Raw genomic sequence first — 19,861 nt, 5'->3', positions numbered from 1 at the left:
AGACTATAAAAGTAAAAGTATAGTAATGATTTAAAATACAGTAATTCACTAAGTACCCAATGGCAGAACTGCCTTTTCTTGATTATTTTGATTTGCGATAATTTGGTTTTTCATGCAAACAGAAGATGTCTATTACTGCTTGAATGGACTGTAGCTGTAAGCTAACATGTACGAGATGTACTAAAAATTGCAAGTTTAAGGGGGAAAATGCGTAAGTAAATCCAAGTTTCTTTTAGTGGCTTCAAGTTAGAAACTGTGAGTGAGCTGTTATTAATTTGATACGGTATTATTTTGATGCTGATATGATTATGAGAGCACATCTTTTTTGAAACTTTATGATCGACAGGAACTTCACTCGCGACAATCTTCTTTTTCATGTCCTTGGAATTATGCTCGTAGGCCCTCTGCATTTTTATCAGGTACTGCTCCAGGTTTTCCTTTACTAAACTACTGCAGTAAAATCTTATATTTTATAAAGGAATAATTTTTTAGAATAGGAATAACTTTTATATTGAAATAAAAAATTACATTCTCAATTTGGATCGGTTATAAATAAAAATAAGTTCTCTATTATAATAATTTATATATTTTCTAAATCCCGTTTTAAAAAAAAATATATCTCTATATAATAATATTTATATATATAACATTAAAATATATATATTATGCTATGTTTTATCTTGTTATAGTATTGTTTTGTCTCATTAACTTTATTTATATAGTATAACAATATATTTATATATTTTATTTTTGGTTTCTTTTTCTTTTTACCAATAATATTAAATATGAAATTCAAAAAAAAAAAAAAATTATTACTCAAACCTCAATTAAATTATAACTTTCTCATAGTCGTAAATTTTATTCGGTCCAAAGTATATAACTATAGAGAATTTACTTCTCTTTCATAAAAGTGTCAGATTTAATGTAAATTTTTTAAAAGAGGGATTACTTGTTGATATTTATTATCATTCATGGTAATCTTATATTCAATAATACTTTGTTATGTTTTTTTTAAAAAAAAAAAGAATATATGAAACTTTTCTTATCAAATCAAATTCCTTTATTACGAATAATTATATTTGAAACTCATATAAAAAATTTAATTCATTAGTCAAAATCGAAATCGTCAGTTAGAACTGGTCAATTATATTGTTACAAAGTCTACCTTTATATATACTAGAATGATTACGATATTCATATTTGAAAAACAAACTAATATATAACATATATATTTTATTAATTATTTAACTAATATTATAAATTATAATAATTTAAATAAAAATTAATTAATATAATATTATTTTTAATTATAAAATATAATATAAAAATAAAATTAATTTATATATATTATATCAACAAAATATTTAATTGAGTTTCGCGCAAAGCGCAATTATAAACCATTATAAATTTACAAGTACTTTTTACTAATATAATGATAAATTGTTGATGTGTATATCTTTCTTTATTTGTAAATTTATGCATAAATCATTATTCTATAAGGAGAAATAACAGATTTGCTGAATAACTTTTTACAAATGAAGCTAATATTGCAATCCATATTTTGCTATTAGGTTATAAATAATGTTGGATGGATACTGATTAGATCATATTCTCGGACTAGAGTATCATTACTTAGGTTCTTTCGTTAATTACATGAACCAAGTATTTATTTATTTAAATTAAAAAAATGAAGAAGAAGGATCTACAAAATTTGATTATTTATGAATTTGATCAATTATTACGTATATGATAATTACTTGGGGTGTAGCAGCTGCTTGTGGACAATCCCATACAAGTTGTTGTTTTAAGTTAGGAGGATTGATGTATTGAACATCCACTCGTAATACTTGCGTCAAACAACAAACCAAACACACAGGAATTAATGGTACATTTCAAAGCTAATGGGACACCCACTTAATTATTTGCTTTTTTCTGTTTTTGGGTCCAGCAGCACTTTTGGCATTCTAGTTGGGAGAATTGTACAGGTTAAGATTTAAAATCAGCTAATTAATACATTTATGATCTAGTCATTTGCTTTTAGAAGTGAAATGTGTCCCTTCTGCCACTCAATGACTATTTCCTGTTAGTGTTCTTCTTATGAATAAAAAAGATCAACTAATTAATTCTAGTTATTGCACTTAATTTGTCTCAGAAACTATACATGTTCGAATCAAACAACATCCGAGGATGTTACTTTTTTATTTTAATTTTTGATAAATAAAACCACAGTTCTGCTGCTTTATGGGCCCAATTCACCCTTTTAGTGAAATTTAAATTTACAGTTTTAAAAGATCAATCAGCAATGGAGTAAGATTATTATTATTTTTAACGAACAGCAATAAGAGAAAGAAATGTGATTGAAAACAGAGAGAGAAAAGAGAGAGCTCGACATCTTGTATTAAAAAAATTGAACTTTATTATTACTAACACCGGTGATATACCTGATTTCTAACTTGAAGAAAACAGCTGGAACTTCACTAGAACATCCAATAGAATAAATGTCTATTTAATGAATTAAGGAAAGATCTTGTGGGGGAGGTTTTATTCCTTTCTTTGCTAATCCACAGGACAGGACACCGCATGTAAGCAGCAATTGGCGAGTAACAATCGGGAAGTAAAGAATTTCTACTATTTTCTTGCAAGCTCCAAACGAAACAAGAAAAACCTCAACGCTTAAAAAGACAAATCTCAAAACGACAACCGACCTTAACCAGTACCGTCCGTCTGATATTCTGTCCTTTTACTCCATTCTAAACGTCATCTTTTTCTTCAACAACATACTTTCTTTAATGACACAGCTATTCATTGGTTATAGTCATAATCATTGGATCTAAAAATCTTTTCTAAATTTAATGGTCAGCGTTTACTCCTGAACATTCATACCCAATATAACTTTGTACTGAAGATTATTTCTTTTATTTTTTGCAAAATAACAGTGAAGGAATCAAACTAATTGCTAAAAGAATTTGTTCTTGGAGTGCATCAAGTTCACACCTTTCCTTCCTTAAACGTAATCCCTTCACAAAATTCTTTATTATTTACTGAAAAAGAAAATTCTTTTTGTTGAACTCGCCATTTCCAGTTCTTTTCTCCGCCTAACCTATCTCTCTCATATATGACCTGGAGGCTGTAGCCATGAAATCTACTATTTTTTTAGAGACAGTATTTGGTGTAGTTGACATGGAGACAGATAGATAGATCTAGTTCTTTTTATTTCTTTTGTTCATGTGTTTGACGTTTGAAGTAAACGCTTTTATTGAGAGAGATAATTGGAGGGTTTTAATACCTGGAGTTGAAGTTTAACAAAATGGAGTAGGTAATGCTCTGGGCGTTTTTTTTTTTTTTTCCGATTCAAAGCTATCTCTTTTTTCACTTAATTCGAATTTATTAGGCTTGTTCTGATTGACGTGTAGTTAATTCTTTCTGAATACTCGTTATTTACAAGAGAATGAAGTATAATGGATTCTTGGCTTTGAGCTTTTTAGGCTGTTCTCTGTTGCTTAAAGAGATGAGATTTTAGGTTTGTATGCGTGGTTGCTGATAATATTGGGATTCTTTTTTGAGAGTTTGTGTATATATTGATGATATTAATGGATAAAAAATGTGATGAAAAGAAAACAAATGTTGGCAGTTTTTGTCAAGTCAATCAAGGAACAAATAGGAACACAACTGGAGAAACAAGCAATTCTGATCATAGGGTTGTGTCAGAGAATTCAGTTGTTTTAAATCCAGAAGATTCAGTAAGTGCTGGGGGAGAAATTAGGGCTTTGGATGCAAATGTAAATGGATTGGGGTCAACCATGACAGCAGTGGATCACGAGGCAAGTGGTGGGATGGGAATCCGCGAGCCATTGGATCAAGGAACTAGTGGGAATTCAAGTTATTTAGTTAATGAGGTTGTTCTTGAGAGAATGATCGTGATAAATTCAGGAGAGATTGTGAGTATTAGTGGAGAACACAAGCATATAGGTATTAATATTGATGATTTGGGGCTGACTGGTATTGTATCAGATCAGAAAACATGGGTTACGCGAGGAAATGCCGAGACAGTGGATAAAGTTGGGCAAGTAAGTCATCAGGATCCTAGTATTTCTTCTAATGATGTTGTGGTCGAGACGGTGATATTGGTAAATTCGGAAGAGAATCCATCAATTAGTGGTGGAAATGATCATTTGGAAATCAAGGGCAGAGAACTGGGGCCAGGTAAGGTGATGGTGGATAAGTCAAAGAAAAAGGTACCCAGAGGAGAGAAGCAATCATGTGTGATTGATGTAAAATGTGGTGAAGTAGGAAGTGGTTTTAAGGATTGCGATGGAGAATCGGTTTGTAGGATTTGTCACTTGAGTTCTGAGGTGATGCAAGAAACCACAGCCACCAACTCTTCTATGGAGCTAATTCAGCTTGGCTGTGGGTGTAAAGATGAGCTTGGTATTGCACATGCTTATTGTGCAGAGGCCTGGTTTAAGCTCAAAGGAAACAGGTAAGGGTTTATTTTATTAAAACCAGGGTCTGTATATGAGTTCTGGGCTTTCTGTTGTGTTTTGTGTTTTGATTTGATTGGACTAAGATTTTAGATTATTAGAATCGTGTCATGTAATCTTTCTTTTGCAAATGAAAATGGCTCTGTTATTTTTCCAAATATCTTGATTTGAACAATGAGTTCATAAATTTTCTGTTCGTAGCTCAAAAATGGCTTCAGATTAGGAATCTGCATGCGTCCTTTTAAGTAATGCTTGAAATATATCTACTTAATGGCTGTTTCTTCCTTCAATTATCAGGGTGCCTCTTTCTCATTCCTGAACTTATGCTACATTGCTTTATCTTTTCCTTCTATTAATATGAAATGCGGTTGTTGGTTTCTTGGATATATCTCAATTGTGCTATTTTGATGTTCAGGAAATTAGACAACTGCTCAGATTTCTTTGGTTTATCTAATATGTTTTTACTCTCATGTTAAATGTTCAAGTTGTCATAACATGCCCGTGGGCGAGCCATTTCCAAATGTTTTCCTGTTATGTGTGTGTAGAGTACGAAAATAGTCTCCTTGGAGTCGGCCAATGTAGAGCACACAAATTCTGCCTTACTCCACTGTTGCCCATTGGGACCTGCATGACTACTTACTAGCATGATGATCCTATGCAAACCTGTGTTCTTGTTCTAGGTGTCAACGAATGTAATTCATCTTTGAATCAGTCTCATGTTGATGTTAATCTATTAATCTTTTTCTTTCCTTCTAAATTTTACGTGCTTGACTTCCCAATTCCACTAAAGCATTTTACCATATAATACACTGGCCTTCAATGTGCCTCACTGATGTGAATTGATAAATCAGATTGATACATTGTCTTTGTTCATGCAGAATATGTGAAATATGTGGAGAGACGGCAAAGAATGTTACAGGCGTTAGAGATAACAGATTTATGGAAGAGTGGAATGAAAGGAGAATTATCAGTACTAATAGTAGCTCACCAGAAGGCGGTGGAGGATGTTGGCGGGGACAACCTTTTTGTAACTTCCTGATGGCATGCCTGGTAATAGCTTTTGTATTGCCATGGTTTTTCCGAGTAAATATGTTCTAATTGGCAGGGATTCTCCCATAGCGTCATAATCGTCATGCCTTCATGTCTAGTATTTGCACCACACGGGTTAATGTTAGTCGTGGTCTGCAATGGCGTGCTTGTTGAATCTTCAGGTTCTTTATATTTTGAAGGGCTGTTGCTGTGAGGTTGTATATTTGCTCCTATAGTTACGATACAAAGGCTAGAGACAACAGATCTCTAAAATTGGGAGAAGAACTTCCATTTTCTTTCATTTGTTCCTTCTTTTGTTCATGTGACAGAAAATTTGTGATATGGGAGAAGTCACTATACAATATACAAGCACATCACATGTTATAGCAGATAGGTTGGTGTGTATATAACTATTTATTAAGAAAAAAAAGAAAGGAAGAACATTGGTTTGCCTGCTCTTTCCCCTTTGGTACTGCCAAGATTGTTCGTTTGATTGTAATTTAGGCCATCAGCATGGTGACTAGGGTTGTCATCTATGTCGCCAGATACTTGGTGGTAACCGGCCTGAATGGCAATCGCAATCCATCAACCTTTGCACATAATGATTTGGACTTTGGACTGGTTTGACCTTGACATGCAATGGCCATCCTTGATCTACTCTTACAGTGCTGTTGAATAACTAAGAATAATACAATACTAGATTGTGTCAGTAATACCAAAGTGAACTAGTTCAAGCCCATAGTGGACTAGTTGAGGCTTACTCCCCTCCATTGTACCAGCAAGAAAAATAAAATAGAAGTGAGAGATAATGGTTTTTTCATCCTTCCATGCTATTGTATGTTCCATTTTATTTAGCAAGTATCTTTTTCTTTTCTATTCTCTCTTATTCAGTATCCAAATAACTCTTCTTTCTCTTCCTACATCTTTGAGTATTTATTATTTTCATAACTGTAGAAGAAGGAATTGTTGTGGGGTAGAGGAAAAGAGGAAAAGAAAGAAGGGTTCGAGAAAGCGTGATAAGCAGTCTAAGGAGGACTTTTTTATGTTATCAAGCTAAAGAAGCTATGTTCCGAAAGAAATGGAGTTGTTTAAATTACTCTATATCTAATAATTTAAATAAATACATGAAAATGGTGAAAATATCAATTTTCTTATATTTAAGTGATTTAATTTTACATGTTCCCACTTTTTTTCATTTTAGCTCCACTCAACTAGTTGTTAATTAATGCACACATCGAAAAAACAGGTGAGCAGCAATCTGGTCTTGATTATGGTTGGTAATTTCTTAAAATTAATATTTATTTATTTTAATTAAAAATTTATACGTCACAACTATTAACCTTATTATGGTCTACGTGCTTCAGTTCAGGTATTCTATTTTAACTCAGGTTCGACTTTGCACTGGTTTCTTTTTTTCCATTTTATTAAACAAAATTGACACTTATTTCTATTTCTCAGCGTAAGGGTATTACTGTAATTTTCAACCACATACCAGCCTCGCGTTACAAAACCCTAGCCCCTGCTCGTATTAAAGAACCCTAACACTTGTTACACCTTTCTTTACCCACTCTTCTCTTCGCTCCGTGCAAATCGCCGCCACCAACCAGCAACAATGGTTAGCGTCTCTCTCTGTTTGCAATTTTCTATTTTTGCATTTCTGTATGAGTTTAATTCATTGTGGTTTTTTCTTTAATTAAAATTCAGGCTTCGGAAAAGAAGCTATCAAACCCTATGAGAGAGATTAAGGTTCAGAAGCTGGTTCTCAATATCTCCGTCGGTGAAAGTGGTGATCGTCTCACTCGTGCCGCCAAGGTTACCTTTTTTTTTTTTTTTCTCTCTTTCTTGTTTCCTGTCATTTCGCATATAACAACAATCAAATCTCGTTCCTGATCTAATTATTTACTAATAGGTGCTCGAGCAACTTAGTGGTCAAACCCCAGTCTTCTCCAAGGGTATGTATGCTTTTAGTTAACTGTTGATTTTTTTTTTACTTCCCATTTTATGTTGTTGATTTTTTTTCTTCTTAAAAATGATTGCATTGAGCAGCTAGGTACACTGTTAGATCTTTTGGTATAAGGCGTAATGAAAAGATTGCTTGCTATGTTACCGTAAGAGGAGACAAAGCTATGCAGCTCCTTGAGAGTGGTTTGAAGGTTAAGGAATACGAGCTTTTGAGGAGGAACTTTAGTGACACTGGTTGCTTTGGTTTTGGTATCCAAGAACACATTGATCTTGGTATCAAGTGAGTTTCATTTACTTTATTTATTTTATTATGTTGACAATGTAAATGCTCTGTTTGTTTTGTAGTGATTATAATTATATTATTATTAGTTCAATTGTTGCTTCTACAAGTTAACTATTGTTTGTTTGGTTAGACTTTAATACGTTTATTTGAGCTTAACACTTATTTCTGCATATCAAGAAATATGCACATTTCAACGTGGGTGTTGGATTGAACTACTTAACTCAATCACTTCTGCGGCCTGTACACTTAGTTTTTTGTTGATTGATGTCTGTCTTTAAAGTATGGACAATCATGGACATTGTTTTTTGGACTGCATTTACTTGAGTAATTAATTTATGCTCGGTGAAATTGAATTGTAGCACTGGCCACAATGAATTCTATTTGATTCACATACTTGTGCTGTTTATATGATCATTTTCCACTAAGCGCTGACAAGTGTACTTCAGTACTCTGAGATTTTAGATAATTTTCAACAATGGTATCTTCAATCTGATTGATATGTTTTCTTGAAAACCCTTGTCAGGTATGACCCTTCTACTGGTATCTATGGTATGGACTTCTACGTTGTTCTGGAGCGCCCAGGTTACCGGGTGGGCCGTCGCCGTAGATGCAAGTCACGTGTTGGAATTCAGCACAGGGTTACCAAGGAAGATGCCATGAAGTGGTTTCAGGTAAAATATGAAGGTGTCATCCTGAACAAGGCCCAAACAATTGGAGCTTAGAGTTTGTTGGTTATGTTCAAGTTTTGGCGAGTTATATTTGGCAGGACCCTTTTTTTTCTTTTTTATGTTCTTTGGGTTGTAACTGTTGAAGGGAATTTTTGAATTGGTAGAATTTGGATTACTTTTTTGCTCATCTTACTATTATAACAGTTTATGCTTTAATTATATATTTCACTAGTAGATTAACATAAAGTCCTTGCAGTATTTTCAACCTATTTCAATTGTGAAATATAGCTTTGGCAGTACCGTAGCTTGCTGTTTTCATTTGATTATTGCAATTGCCAACTTAGTAGAAGATGCATGCGGGTCGGGTACAGTGGTAATTCAAGTTCGAATATTGCTTGGTGCTAACTTATGGTACCGACATTGATAAGTTTGAGGGGACTGCGAAATTTCTTGCCTGTCTATTGCTGAAACTATGGAGTAAACCTCTAATAAACCCCTTTTTTTTTATACATTTGGTATATGTGCTTATTGCTGAATTGCTAAGGCCTCGAATGCTGTTTAAGTGGATGGCTCCAATTCGTGCAATGTTTTCTATCCAAATTTATTAGGGCTTTTAAAAGGTCACATGCCACCGCAGAATGGAACGAACACAAACAACCTCAATAACAAGGACAATCAACAGAACAAAGAACTAAATAGACATCGTTCAGCCGATTCCAATGGAAAAGCAATCTTATACCTATGTAAACAGAATTTGAAAAAAGGGCAAGAAAAGAAGCTGCAATTGAATGAAAAATTCTTGGATTTTCTTGCTTTAACATCTGTTAACTTCCAGCTGCTAGTATGTGTTTTAGTTTTTAGGATCTGAGTAATTCCAAAAGCTCACCTTTCTTCAGCTTCGAGTAACCTTTAATTCCTCTGGACTTGGCTAGTTCCTTCAGCTCGGGCAGCTTCATTTCCTCTATTTGTGGCAACTCCAACACCTTATCACTCTCTGTGGATGCTGATGGATCATTGTTCAACTCAGTAGGGCTTCCTCTTGGAAATGACGGAGAAGATATTGGGGACCTCCTAATAAATTTAGATGGTGGTCGGGTAAAGTTAAATTTTGCTGCCATATGTTGGGCATTATTTTGTAGTTTAGGACCCTCTTTAGGCACACCTCGTTTCTGCATTGACACTCTATCCTGTTCCCTTCCTGGCCAAGATTACAAAACTCCAAAATCAGGTATGATAAGAGAGTAAATGACCAAATGATGTAATGATGTTAGCTAAGGATACAAGTTAAAGAAACAAAGAAATAAATGGAGGACTGATAGAATGCAATCTTGAAGAAAGAGAGAGAATCTGAAAGCACCTACTTTGTTAATGATTATCCAAAAACACCTTCCTACACAATTCTCATGCTATTTATACTACTAATTCTGACACACTGCCCAAATTAATCCAATAGGCTAATAATTTCCACGTAACACTGCACAAGAAATTTGATACGTTGTTGAGAAGACACAATCTTTGCAAAACTGTTTTACTTCATAAAAAAAAAAAAGGGAACCAACGGAGAATTCAGATGGTGTTATCTAAAGCTCTTTCTAAATTTTTTGTTTAGAAGAAAGAAGCCATAGAATGAAAAGAAAGAAATGCACTAGGATTAGCAATTTTCTTTAGTCTCTCTGTGCTTGGACATGTCAAAAATGAGAAGAAAGAAGCCATAGTTTTTACAATATTCCTGCTATCAACAAAAGTTCTCTGCAACGGAAGCAGCATATTGGTCTAGATTACCTTTTACTGGCTTCCTTGATTGGCGAAGAGCCTCCAGAATTGATTCAGTTGGGGACTTGTCCTCAGAGAAGTTGATGTCTGTCTGCTGAGTACTCTTAGCCTCTCCCTTTGAGATTGAGGAATGTATCCGTCTGAATAGGGCAATAATCTCATCTTTTTCAGGTGACCTGGGGAGTTTGCCGTCAGAAAATTGATACTTTTCACTCTTATCCTCCTTTTTTCTCTTTCCTGGTGAAGAACTTTTCCTTGGAGATCTGCCTCTTCTACTTCCATCAGATTTTGTGTTAGAAATACTTAATTGAAGGACGCGTTTTTGCCAAGAAAAGGTTGAAGGCCCATCTGCAATCTCAGCCAAATTTAACAAGCTGCATCAAAAAATGAGTTCTCAGTTTGAAGTCAACATATTTCATGTCAGTGTCTTGAAGTCAATTTGTACATTGGTATCAGATCTTCAAAACAAGTTTACAGAATGAGAAGGATGCTAGCCCAAACAAATTTGAGCAAATAAGCATGTAAACAATAAGGAAAAGTTTTAACCTAGTCATCCTGAAATTTAGATAAGTAAACGTAATTTTCTACATTCCAATTAACTCCATTGATAATGGGGAGCAGTTGTCCAAATCAGATAAATCTCCAAATACTATCAATGAACAATAAAAGATTGAATCGTACAAAGAGTATAGTGAAGATTTCTGTCTCTGCATTTCTATCATCAATTTTAACACCTTCATAATAATTGAAGATTTCATGCATAAGAGGGTGAACCCAAATCAGTTGACTAAAATGAAGAATTTATTATTTAATTACGAATGACTTCAATCCATAAACAAAAAGGTGTCATTCACAATGCATAGAAAGAACATCACCCAATTGAAATGCATGGAGATGATAATTCCAGGAGAGTTAATTAGGTCTAGTGAGACCATACCTTTGAAAGAGCAGGAGAATTTTCTCAGATTAAGCTGCCTGTTGAAAGATAAACAAGAAGGAAAATTGAAGACTGAATGAGAATGGAAAACAACCGCATCCATATTTTCAAGAAACCTCTGTTTAGGTTCTCAATAAGCAAATGGATTTGACTCGAGCATTATTATTTTTTTCTTATATCAGACCTTGGAATTGGAATATTTACTTGCCTTTTGTTGCCCAAAATAGCTAGGCCACATCTTTGCTTTAGCGCGTGTAACCCACACGACATGGCTATTTCATCTATGCGCAAAATAAATTAATAAATATGTAATTTTTTTTCTTGGTCTTTCTTCCTTCAATCTGTACAAGTTCGTTGATTAGTTTTGCTTTGTTAGAACACTCTATTCCCGCCTTTTTTCTTTTCCTGCATACATTGTTGATCTCCATGGCCCAAACCACACCAGTAAGTTTCTTTATCTCTCCTCATAACAAAAACCATAGAGAAAGCTCCACAAAATTTCAAAGTTCGTTGCTTTTTACTAAACCATATCCAAAGTCCAATTTTCTATCGTCAAGTCTCCACAGCTCTTATGCCACTTTGTCAATATTTTCCTCTCCTGCTAAAGAAGAAGACTTCAAAATCGCTGATTTCAACAGAAAAATATGCGAATTATGTGAAGTGGGTAGTCTTAAAAATGCCATAGAATTGCTTGACATGTATCCAAAGAGTAACATTGATTCAAATACTTACTGTTCAATATTGCAGCTCTGTGCTGAGCTTAACTCTCTGCAAGAAGGAAAAAAGGTTCATTCCTTCATTTCCTCTAGTGGGATTTTTGTTGATGGGCTTTTGGGAACAAAACTTGTATTTATGTATGTAAATTGTGGGGATATAAGAGAAGGGAGGCTAATTTTTGATAAGATTGCAAATGAGAAAGTCTTTCTTTGGAATTTAATGTTAAGTGGATATGCAAAGATTGGTGCTTTTGAGGAAAGTGTGTATCTATTTAGGAAGATGTTGGATTTGGGAATTCAAGTGAATTCTCATACAGTTTCTTGCATTTTGAAGTGTTTTGCAGCTTTAGGAAGTGTTAAGGAAGGTGAATGGGTTCATGGTTATTTGCTGAAATTGGGATTTGGCTCTTATAATACTGTTGTTAATTCTCTAATATCTTTTTACTTCAAGACTAGAAAAATTGAAGCGGCATATGAGGTATTTGATGAATTGAAAAACCGAGATATTGTTTCATGGAATTCAATGATAAGTGGTACTGTCGCAAATGATCTTCCCGAGAAAGGAATTCAAGTTTTTAAAGAGATGCTGTATTTGGGAGTTAGCTTTGATTTGGTTACACTGGTTAATGTCCTTGCAGCTTGTGCAAACTCTGGTAATTTTCCATTGGGTAGAGTGCTTCATGCTTTTGCAATAAAAGCACAACTAGATCAGAGAATGACTTTTGTTAATACATTACTGGATATGTATTCTAAATGTGGTGATTTAAATAATGCAATTCGAGTTTTCCAGAAAATGGGTGAAAGGAGTGTGGTATCTTGGACTTCTTTGATTGCTGGTTACGCTCGAGAAGGTTTGTCTGGAGAAGGTATCAGATTGTTCCATGAAATGGAAAGAGAAGGTGTTAGACCAGATAATTTTACTGTCACGGCGGTTCTTCATGCTTGTGCTTGCAGTGGGTCATTGGAAATTGGCAAAGATGTGCATGATTATGTCAAAGAAAATAATATGCAGAAGGATCGCATTGTGTGTAATTCTCTCATGGATATGTATGCAAAATGTGGAAGCATGGAAGATGCTAATTTAGTGTTTCTGGAGATGCCTAATAAGGACATTGTCTCATGGAATACCATGATTGGAGGGTATTCAAAAAATGGTCGTCCTAATGAAACTCTTCATCTTTTTGTTGCAATGGTACAAGAATTAAAACCTGATGGCAGAACAATGGCTTGTATTCTTCCAGCTTGTGCTAGCCTAGCTGCTCTAGATAGAGGCAGAGAGATCCATGGCTACATTCAGAGAAATGGTTGTTTTGATGATCTACATGTTGCCAATGCTCTTATTGACATGTATGCCAAGTGTGGTGCACTAGCTCTTGCACGGTTATTCTTTGATATGATTCCTGTGAAGGACTTGATCTCATGGACGGTGATGATCGCTGGGTATGGAATGCATGGCTTTGGTAAAGAAGCTATTTCGGCCTTCTATGAGATGAGGCAAGAAGGGATTGAACCTGATGAAATCTCTTTTATTTCTATACTATATGCATGTAGTCATTCTGGTTTATTGAATGAAGGATGGAAATTCTTTAATATCATGCAACATGAATATCATATTGAGCCAAAATTGGAGCACTATGCATGTGTAGTGGACCTTCTTGCTCGCACTGGGAGACTGTCAATGGCATATAAATTCATAAAATCAATGCCAATTGAACCCGATGCCACAATCTGGGGCGCATTGCTCTGTGGGTGCAGGATTCACCATGATGTCAAATTGGCTGAGAAAGTGGCAGAGCATGTATTTGAACTCGAACCAGAGAACACCGGATATTATGTACTTCTATCCAATATCTATACCGAGGCTGAAAAGTGGGAAGAAGTGAAGAAAATAAGAGAGAGGATTGGTCGGCAGGGTTTAAAGAAAAATCCTGGCTGCAGTTGGATAGAGGTGAAGGGAAAAGTTCATATATTTGTTGCTGGAGATAGTTCACACCCAGATGCGCAAAACATTGAGTCTGTGTTAATTAGGTTAAGGTCAAAGATGAAGGAAGAAGGTTACTTTCCTCAAATGAGACATGCGATGATTAATGCAGGTGACCTGGAAAAGGAAATGGCTCTCTGCGGGCATAGTGAGAAGTTGGCCATGGCTTTCGGAATATTGAGCTTGCCACCTGGAAAAACAATACGAGTAACGAAAAATCTAAGAGTCTGCAGTGACTGTCATGAAATGGCCAAGTTCATGTCCAAGACAGTGGGAAGGGAAATTGTAATGAGGGATTCTAATCGCTTTCATCACTTTAAGGATGGTACCTGTTCTTGCAGAGGTTTCTGGTAAATCAAATGGGGCGAGGAGTTCGGACGTGGCATTATGCCCTTCGAGGTTGATGCTGATTTATTGACCAATGACCAGGAAAGTTGTTGTAAATAATGGTTAGACAGGCGATTCTCTGGTGAGGATTTGAAGTTGGTGTCCCTGTTGTACTACTAGGTCAAATTGGAAGATATATTAATTCTCAGTTCCAATTTTGTGCTTACTGAGAAGCTGAAAGGCTTCTTTTCTTTCATATCTCATTAGCAATATAGGTAATGATGAAACTGAACCTAATAACATAATCATTTAGTTGTAGATGTTTGATACCATAAAGTATGTTTATTGGGTGCCATTATTTGTCCCTCACTGTCACCATCTTCTTCTTATGGTGTAAACCGGAATTCTTTATTATTCTTGGCAGGGATATTGATGAAAGAGGAATCTGCAAGATAGGAAGAGCTTTGTTTCCATGGGAAAGATCGAATGGTAAAAATGGAGGTTAGTTCTTTTCCAGATAACATGGAATTATTCCCATATTAGGCAGTATCAAAGACTTTTCTGAAGCTGTTAATAAGAATTGGAAATGCATATAACTAATTGGACCTATTGTGAAAACTATTACCTTTATTATCATTTTCCTATATTTTGCTTTACAAATTCGAATTGCAGTTCTCTACCTTGCAAATTTTCCAAATAGCCATTGGAATGAGTTCAGAATGATGATTGATGCAGATGTGATTATAAGATGGGAGGATCTCTATTTAAGTCTCAAAGTCAACAAGTAATCCACAAGACTAATTTAAACAAGGGAAAGAACCATGTTAATCAGAGACCACTTGGAAAGGTAAAATTCCTCTTGTTGGAAGTATTGAAGTGAAGAATGAAAAGTTGATACTTATAGTAAATATTCAATGACAAGGATTAATATCATTCCATTATCAGCATTCATTACCATTTTGTGTTTGTCCATTTGATTTAAACTTTATCATAAGCAAAATCCTTTCACTTACAGCTCGGAAGCTTTAATTCTCAGGCTGGGCTATTCTCTGATCTGTGGGGAGTATGATTGCCATGGTAGGGAATAATTCCAACAAGTCACTCAAAGAAAGGGAGACGGCAATGATTATCTTCAGTCTGTTTAACCATATATTTTAGGCTTCTTATTTCTTTTTGCATTATTATGGTTCCAATGGCAAAATACAGTGCGCAATTTTTCTAGTTTTTTGCCTGATCCATATAACTTAAAATATTCTTTTACCTACTAGATCTGCATTGCACCTTTTGGTTCTTTAATCCCCCTGTTGCTTTTAAGTATTTTCATAGTAAGAGCTTATTGCACTTTATAGTTACAGAGATGCTAAGAAAACACCAGGTATCCAGTGCTTTCTATATGAAACTTTGATATGCAGAAATAATGGGCAAGGGTCCCTGTGACTGAAGGGTGGAACCCATCATTCAATCCTGGATGAGAAGTTATCCTGGGCATTTTAATTTTCTTGTAGTGATTTTCTACTGTTCAAGATGGATGGCAATTGAAGAGTCTACAAATGAATGGAAATACAACCATCAACAAATTGTGCAGCCGTTATTAGACAGAACAATGCTTATAAACTTGTCCAGAATGGGAAGAGCAATCACCTAAACTTCTCCATGCCTCAAAACTGGAAATTTTCATTTCACATGGGATGATCCACGGAGTACCATGGGAACGCTCGCTCCAGCTTAAGTCATACCTGGACACAGCTATCAATCTAACATGGGATTGTTATTTACAAATATCTACTCCAAAAATTGTGCCATGTGGTTGCTGGATTTGTCATTTATTATTAATTTTCATCGACCATCACCTACTATGATCCTGTCATTTTCTTTATCTGAGCCTATGGCCACCTAAATAATTGTTTGTAAAGGAATGCTGCAAAGCGAAATGGTAAACATCATACTACCAATTAGTGTCACCTTTTCTGAACAGCCAATTAGATGAGCTTAAAAGAAATAGCAATTCTTCACAATGTGGGGATGAAGGAATATATAAAAATGACAGGCAAACTATCTTTAGCCACTATTGGCATTAGACATGTCATGTGAAAAACCAAAGCAATTTAAGAAATGGGCACAGGCCAAAAGAGATTTAACTAGGTCTGTATTTTGATTTTATTTCACTTAAATTTCCTTACATGAAAGTCCTATTGAGCAAATTCACCCAAAGCTTCTTAACAAACCTACCAAAGTCCTTAATCACTTGAACATACTAACAAAGTAGATAAAATTGAATGAAAAACTAATTTCTAATAAAGCTTTTAATTTTCTGTTTAGATCCATCAATCTTTTTGGCAAATTTAATGAATTTGAAGATGTTGGAATTATCATTGTTATCTTTCAGGTAGTAAGTAGCCAATTACAACATGTTAATTAATAAAGGAAAATTTATTAACCGAACTCAGTGAAGCAGCAGAGGGGTCGAGACCAAGTACATAAAATTCATGATACAACCTCATCAATATAAACCTCTTTCCTCATGTGTAACATCTAATAATCCACCACAAAGTGGCCACATTCAAAAAGTACTAGCAACAACTACTGCTGTATTCTCCATCCAAATTCATCAAAACAGCAAAAAGAATTATAGAAAAAAGAAAGAAAGAACGATGATAAATAACAGTAGTAAAAGATGACACACCCAAACAATGATTTCACCCTCTCCTTTTTCCTTCTTTTCTTTCACTTCACTTCTCTTCTCTACACCTACACCTCTCCATACTTGTGTATAATAAATAAAACAATAGAATTGGTCTCTAATTACCAAATTTTCCTAATCTAAACTCTAATAGAAATATAAATTACCTTCTAATCAGCCACACCTTTTAGAGAGAAGAATAAGGAAAACAATGAGGAAGACTATAGAAGAAAGTCCAATTGCCACACCAAGAACGACCTTATTAGGACCATGATGGTGCTCCCCTTTATTGCTCGAACCATCATCATCATCGTCACTATCATCATAATCTGATGAATCACTCTCACTATCAGCTGACGAATCTTTAGCAGGTGGGGGTGACATTGGCAATCCATGCTTATCACAAGGAGCAATCCCAAGCTTCAATTTTGATGATAAGATTGTATGATTATAACACAGATTACTGTTCCCACCAATCTTGAACACATCCAATCTCTTCAAAAATGTAAGATTGAAAGGCAAAACACCATGGAACTCATTGTTAGCAAGATTCAGGTATTTCAATTGCTTCATTTCTGCAAAAAAACTCGGTATTGTCCCATTGAACTGATTTGAACTCAGATCAACATGAACCAAACCTGGAATTGCTGACATTGAATCTGGGATTTCACCAGATAATGCATTAGACCCCAAAGATACGTTTTTTAAAGAAATCAAGTCACCAAAATTAGTAGGTATTTCACCAGTTAGAGTATTAGATGAAAGATCGAGACTTTCAAGATTTTCAAGAATTGAGATTGAGCTGGGTATCCTCCCTTTAAGCTTATTACCAGAAAAATCAACATGGGTAAGATTGAGATGCAAATGTTTTGGGATATAACCAGTAACATTAGCATTTGAAATAGTAACAGACTTAAGCTTATGCATATTACCAAGAACAACATAAAGACCACTAGCATTGACAGGTACATTACTTACAGTGAGATCAGTAAGATTAACAAAGTGAGAGAGCCAGACACCAGTAAGTCTTTTGAGGGAGTGAATGCAAGTAAAAGAGTGAAGAGAAAGAGCAAGATCTGAAGGGAAGCGAATAGGGGTAATAGGGCAATTAGTGAAAGTGAGAGATTGGAGAGTGGAGAGAGACTTTAAGGCAGTGTAAGAGAAAGAAACATCCGAGGAACAGTTAGAGAGGTGGAGAAAGATGAGGTGGCGAAATGGGGAAGAAGAGTCACAAACGGTGGAGTTGTGTGGAGAGGGTTGTATGCAAGGGTCTCTTGTAGTTGGAATGTCCAAAGATTGGAGAGCTATAAGTTGTTTAGGGTCTAAAGCGGAGTGGATAGAAGAGGATGGTTTAGTGGTGGATGGAGGGGTTGGACTGGAGATTGGGGAGGGAGTTGGGGAGATAGTGGTGGTGGCGTTGGTGGTGGAGGTTGTTGTGCTTGTGGAGGTGGAGGTGGAGGTGGAGAGGAGGAGGAGGAGGAGGAGGAGGAGAGGGAGTGAGAATGGTGGTTTTGGAGGTGGTGACGGTGGCATTGTTGTGAAAGAGAAGTTTGGTTTGGGGGGAGGGAATGTATGCGTGAGTGAGTGGGTGAAGTGAGGGAGTGAATGTACAGTGTGGCTTTTGCAAGTGGAGAAAGGGGAGAGCTTGGGAAGTGAGAAGAAGAGGATTAGATTAGATAATTAATGGGCAAATGGTGGATTGCTGGAGAGACTACTTTCATACCCTTGGATTTCTGACCTATTTGCAAATGCAATGTGCCCCTTTTTATGTGATTCTTTCTCACAGCCCTTTTTTCTATATGGCACTCACATGATGGCTCTTTTTTCCTACGCAGAAAATATATGTGATGACAAGGATAATTCCAAGGGTATAATTGTCAGTTAATATAAACAGTGAAATCTAATTAAAGGAACTTTGTCAAAGTCCTTTTGCAAATTACTTAGCTAATGGAGTTTAATTGACCTCATTACTGAATCAGCAATAAGTTCTTTTCCACTTGGAAAAGGAAATATTGTGTATGTATAAGTAAGTACTTCTTCTGGTAATTCTATTTCTTTTACTTTTTGCTATTTTATTTCTAGATGTCATTTAATGGTAGTTTTCTTTTCTGCAAAATTTCATGATAGGTAGTTATTAAGTAAACTAATTCTTTAATTTTTAATTTAATACATATCTAAATTCTATTTTTATGATCTATCAAATAGTTTTAATCTTTTAATTTAATTAAACAGTTATACACAATATATATATATATATATATATATATATATATATATATATATAAAGTATATTTTTAAAAAATTTAAAATATTTATCAGATTACATTTATTTATTTAGTCTATTAAAATATTATACGGCTATAAATATAATTAAACTTTACAAGTCATTGTGTGTAGGTGGATGTGATGTGATATTAAGTAAAAATCTTCTTACAAGGGTCAACCATTCAAAGCTCAAGGTACTATGGGTAGATATTAAAAGAAAGGGATAATTATATTTTTAGGCTGAATCTATGAAAAAATAAAAGTTAAATAGTTGAATTATTAAAACTAATAATTAAATATGAAAATTTGTATAAAATAATAAAATAGTATTTTTAGTAGGTGATTTTTAATTTTTTTAAAATTTTTATAGATATAGATAAAAAGATAAAATTATTAAATAAATTAAAAATTAAAATAATTTTTTCTAATTTTTATTAATTTTCAATTTAGTAGTCCTAATTGTTAATTTCTAATTTATAAATTCTAATATTTATTGCATTATAAAACTCTAATGACTTGACATGTTTATATATGATTAATAAATTTATTATTTTATTAGCATATTTTTATCACACATATCTTTTTTTTATTTAATATAAAAAAATTTATATTAATATTCATATACAGTGACTTGCTAAAAATTATTATTTTTTATTTTTTTATAAGTTATACCATTTAATTATTAATTTTAAGGATTTTATTTTTAAAAATTATTATATTTTCAGTATTTAGATTTATCAGAAAATAAAAAGAAATAAG

The 19,861-nt window shown here is 34.3% G+C and overlaps 5 protein-coding genes across 7 annotated transcripts; 3 read left to right on the top strand and 2 right to left on the bottom strand.

Moving 5' to 3' along the window:
* The first annotated feature begins 2,705 nt into the window (after nt 1–2,705).
* On the top strand, nt 2,706–5,963 carry LOC8275155. Its single transcript, XM_015721176.3, has 2 exons — nt 2,706–4,480; nt 5,360–5,963. Exons 1-2 carry the CDS (start codon nt 3,582–3,584, stop codon nt 5,577–5,579), a joined length of 1,119 nt encoding a protein of 372 aa, XP_015576662.1. The 5' UTR covers nt 2,706–3,581; the 3' UTR covers nt 5,580–5,963.
* A 955-nt stretch (nt 5,964–6,918) lies between these two features.
* Nucleotides 6,919–8,610, top strand: LOC8275156 (60S ribosomal protein L11). The gene is made up of 5 exons (XM_002522188.4): nt 6,919–7,125; nt 7,215–7,322; nt 7,420–7,462; nt 7,557–7,752; nt 8,279–8,610. Exons 1-5 carry the CDS (start codon nt 7,123–7,125, stop codon nt 8,475–8,477), a joined length of 549 nt encoding a protein of 182 aa, XP_002522234.1. The 5' UTR covers nt 6,919–7,122; the 3' UTR covers nt 8,478–8,610.
* Nucleotides 8,611–9,062: 452 nt separating this feature from the next.
* Nucleotides 9,063–11,316, bottom strand: LOC8275157. The gene is made up of 3 exons (XM_015721192.3): nt 11,134–11,316; nt 10,206–10,544; nt 9,063–9,621 (listed from the first exon to the last, which is right to left on the bottom strand). The coding sequence occupies exons 1-3, from the start codon at nt 11,234–11,236 to the stop codon at nt 9,281–9,283; spliced, it is 783 nt and encodes a 260-aa protein (XP_015576678.1). The 5' UTR covers nt 11,237–11,316; the 3' UTR covers nt 9,063–9,280.
* Nucleotides 11,317–11,432: 116 nt separating this feature from the next.
* LOC8275158 (pentatricopeptide repeat-containing protein DOT4, chloroplastic) lies at nt 11,433–15,437 on the top strand. 3 transcript variants are annotated; one of them, XM_015721178.3, is made up of 4 exons: nt 11,433–14,432; nt 14,582–14,658; nt 14,893–15,004; nt 15,194–15,437. In XM_015721178.3, exon 1 carries the CDS (start codon nt 11,560–11,562, stop codon nt 14,182–14,184), a length of 2,625 nt encoding a protein of 874 aa, XP_015576664.2. In that variant the 5' UTR covers nt 11,433–11,559; the 3' UTR covers nt 14,185–14,432; nt 14,582–14,658; nt 14,893–15,004; nt 15,194–15,437. The 3 variants fall into 3 exon arrangements, with proteins under 3 accessions (XP_015576664.2, XP_015576663.2, XP_025013685.2); XM_015721177.3 differs by having other exon boundaries at nt 15,173–15,437; XM_025157917.2 differs by having other exon boundaries at nt 14,830–15,004; nt 15,173–15,437.
* Nucleotides 15,438–16,622: 1,185 nt separating this feature from the next.
* Nucleotides 16,623–18,601, bottom strand: LOC8275159 (receptor-like protein 51). The gene has a single exon (XM_015721180.3). It carries the CDS (start codon nt 18,368–18,370, stop codon nt 17,012–17,014), a length of 1,359 nt encoding a protein of 452 aa, XP_015576666.2. The 5' UTR covers nt 18,371–18,601; the 3' UTR covers nt 16,623–17,011.
* Between the last annotated feature and the right edge of the window lie 1,260 nt (nt 18,602–19,861).

The sequence above is a fragment of the Ricinus communis genome, chromosome 5, assembly GCF_019578655.1.
Source record: "Ricinus communis isolate WT05 ecotype wild-type chromosome 5, ASM1957865v1, whole genome shotgun sequence".
Taxonomy (NCBI): Eukaryota; Viridiplantae; Streptophyta; class Magnoliopsida; order Malpighiales; family Euphorbiaceae; genus Ricinus; species Ricinus communis.
The sequence above is the reverse complement of the archived record's forward strand: the minus strand, read 5'-3'. Positions and strand labels throughout refer to the sequence as shown.

Coding starts and splice junctions, on each gene's coding strand:
- LOC8275156 (XM_002522188.4), top strand. Junction 7,323..7,419: donor GTCTCACTCGTGCCGCCAAG/GTTACCTTTTTT, acceptor ATTTACTAATAG/GTGCTCGAGCAACTTAGTGG. Junction 7,463..7,556: donor AACCCCAGTCTTCTCCAAGG/GTATGTATGCTT, acceptor TGCATTGAGCAG/CTAGGTACACTGTTAGATCT.
- LOC8275155 (XM_015721176.3), top strand. CDS start 3,582: ATGATATTAATGGATAAAAAATGTGATGAAAAGAAAACAAATGTTGGC. Junction 4,481..5,359: donor TTTAAGCTCAAAGGAAACAG/GTAAGGGTTTAT, acceptor TTGTTCATGCAG/AATATGTGAAATATGTGGAG.
- LOC8275157 (XM_015721192.3), bottom strand. CDS start 11,236: ATGGATGCGGTTGTTTTCCATTCTCATTCAGTCTTCAATTTTCCTTCT. Junction 10,545..11,133: donor ATTCTCCTGCTCTTTCAAAG/GTATGGTCTCAC, acceptor CTGAGATTGCAG/ATGGGCCTTCAACCTTTTCT. Junction 9,622..10,205: donor ATCAAGGAAGCCAGTAAAAG/GTAATCTAGACC, acceptor AATCTTGGCCAG/GAAGGGAACAGGATAGAGTG.
- LOC8275159 (XM_015721180.3), bottom strand. CDS start 18,370: ATGCCACCGTCACCACCTCCAAAACCACCATTCTCACTCCCTCTCCTC.
- LOC8275158 (XM_015721178.3), top strand. CDS start 11,560: ATGGCCCAAACCACACCAGTAAGTTTCTTTATCTCTCCTCATAACAAA.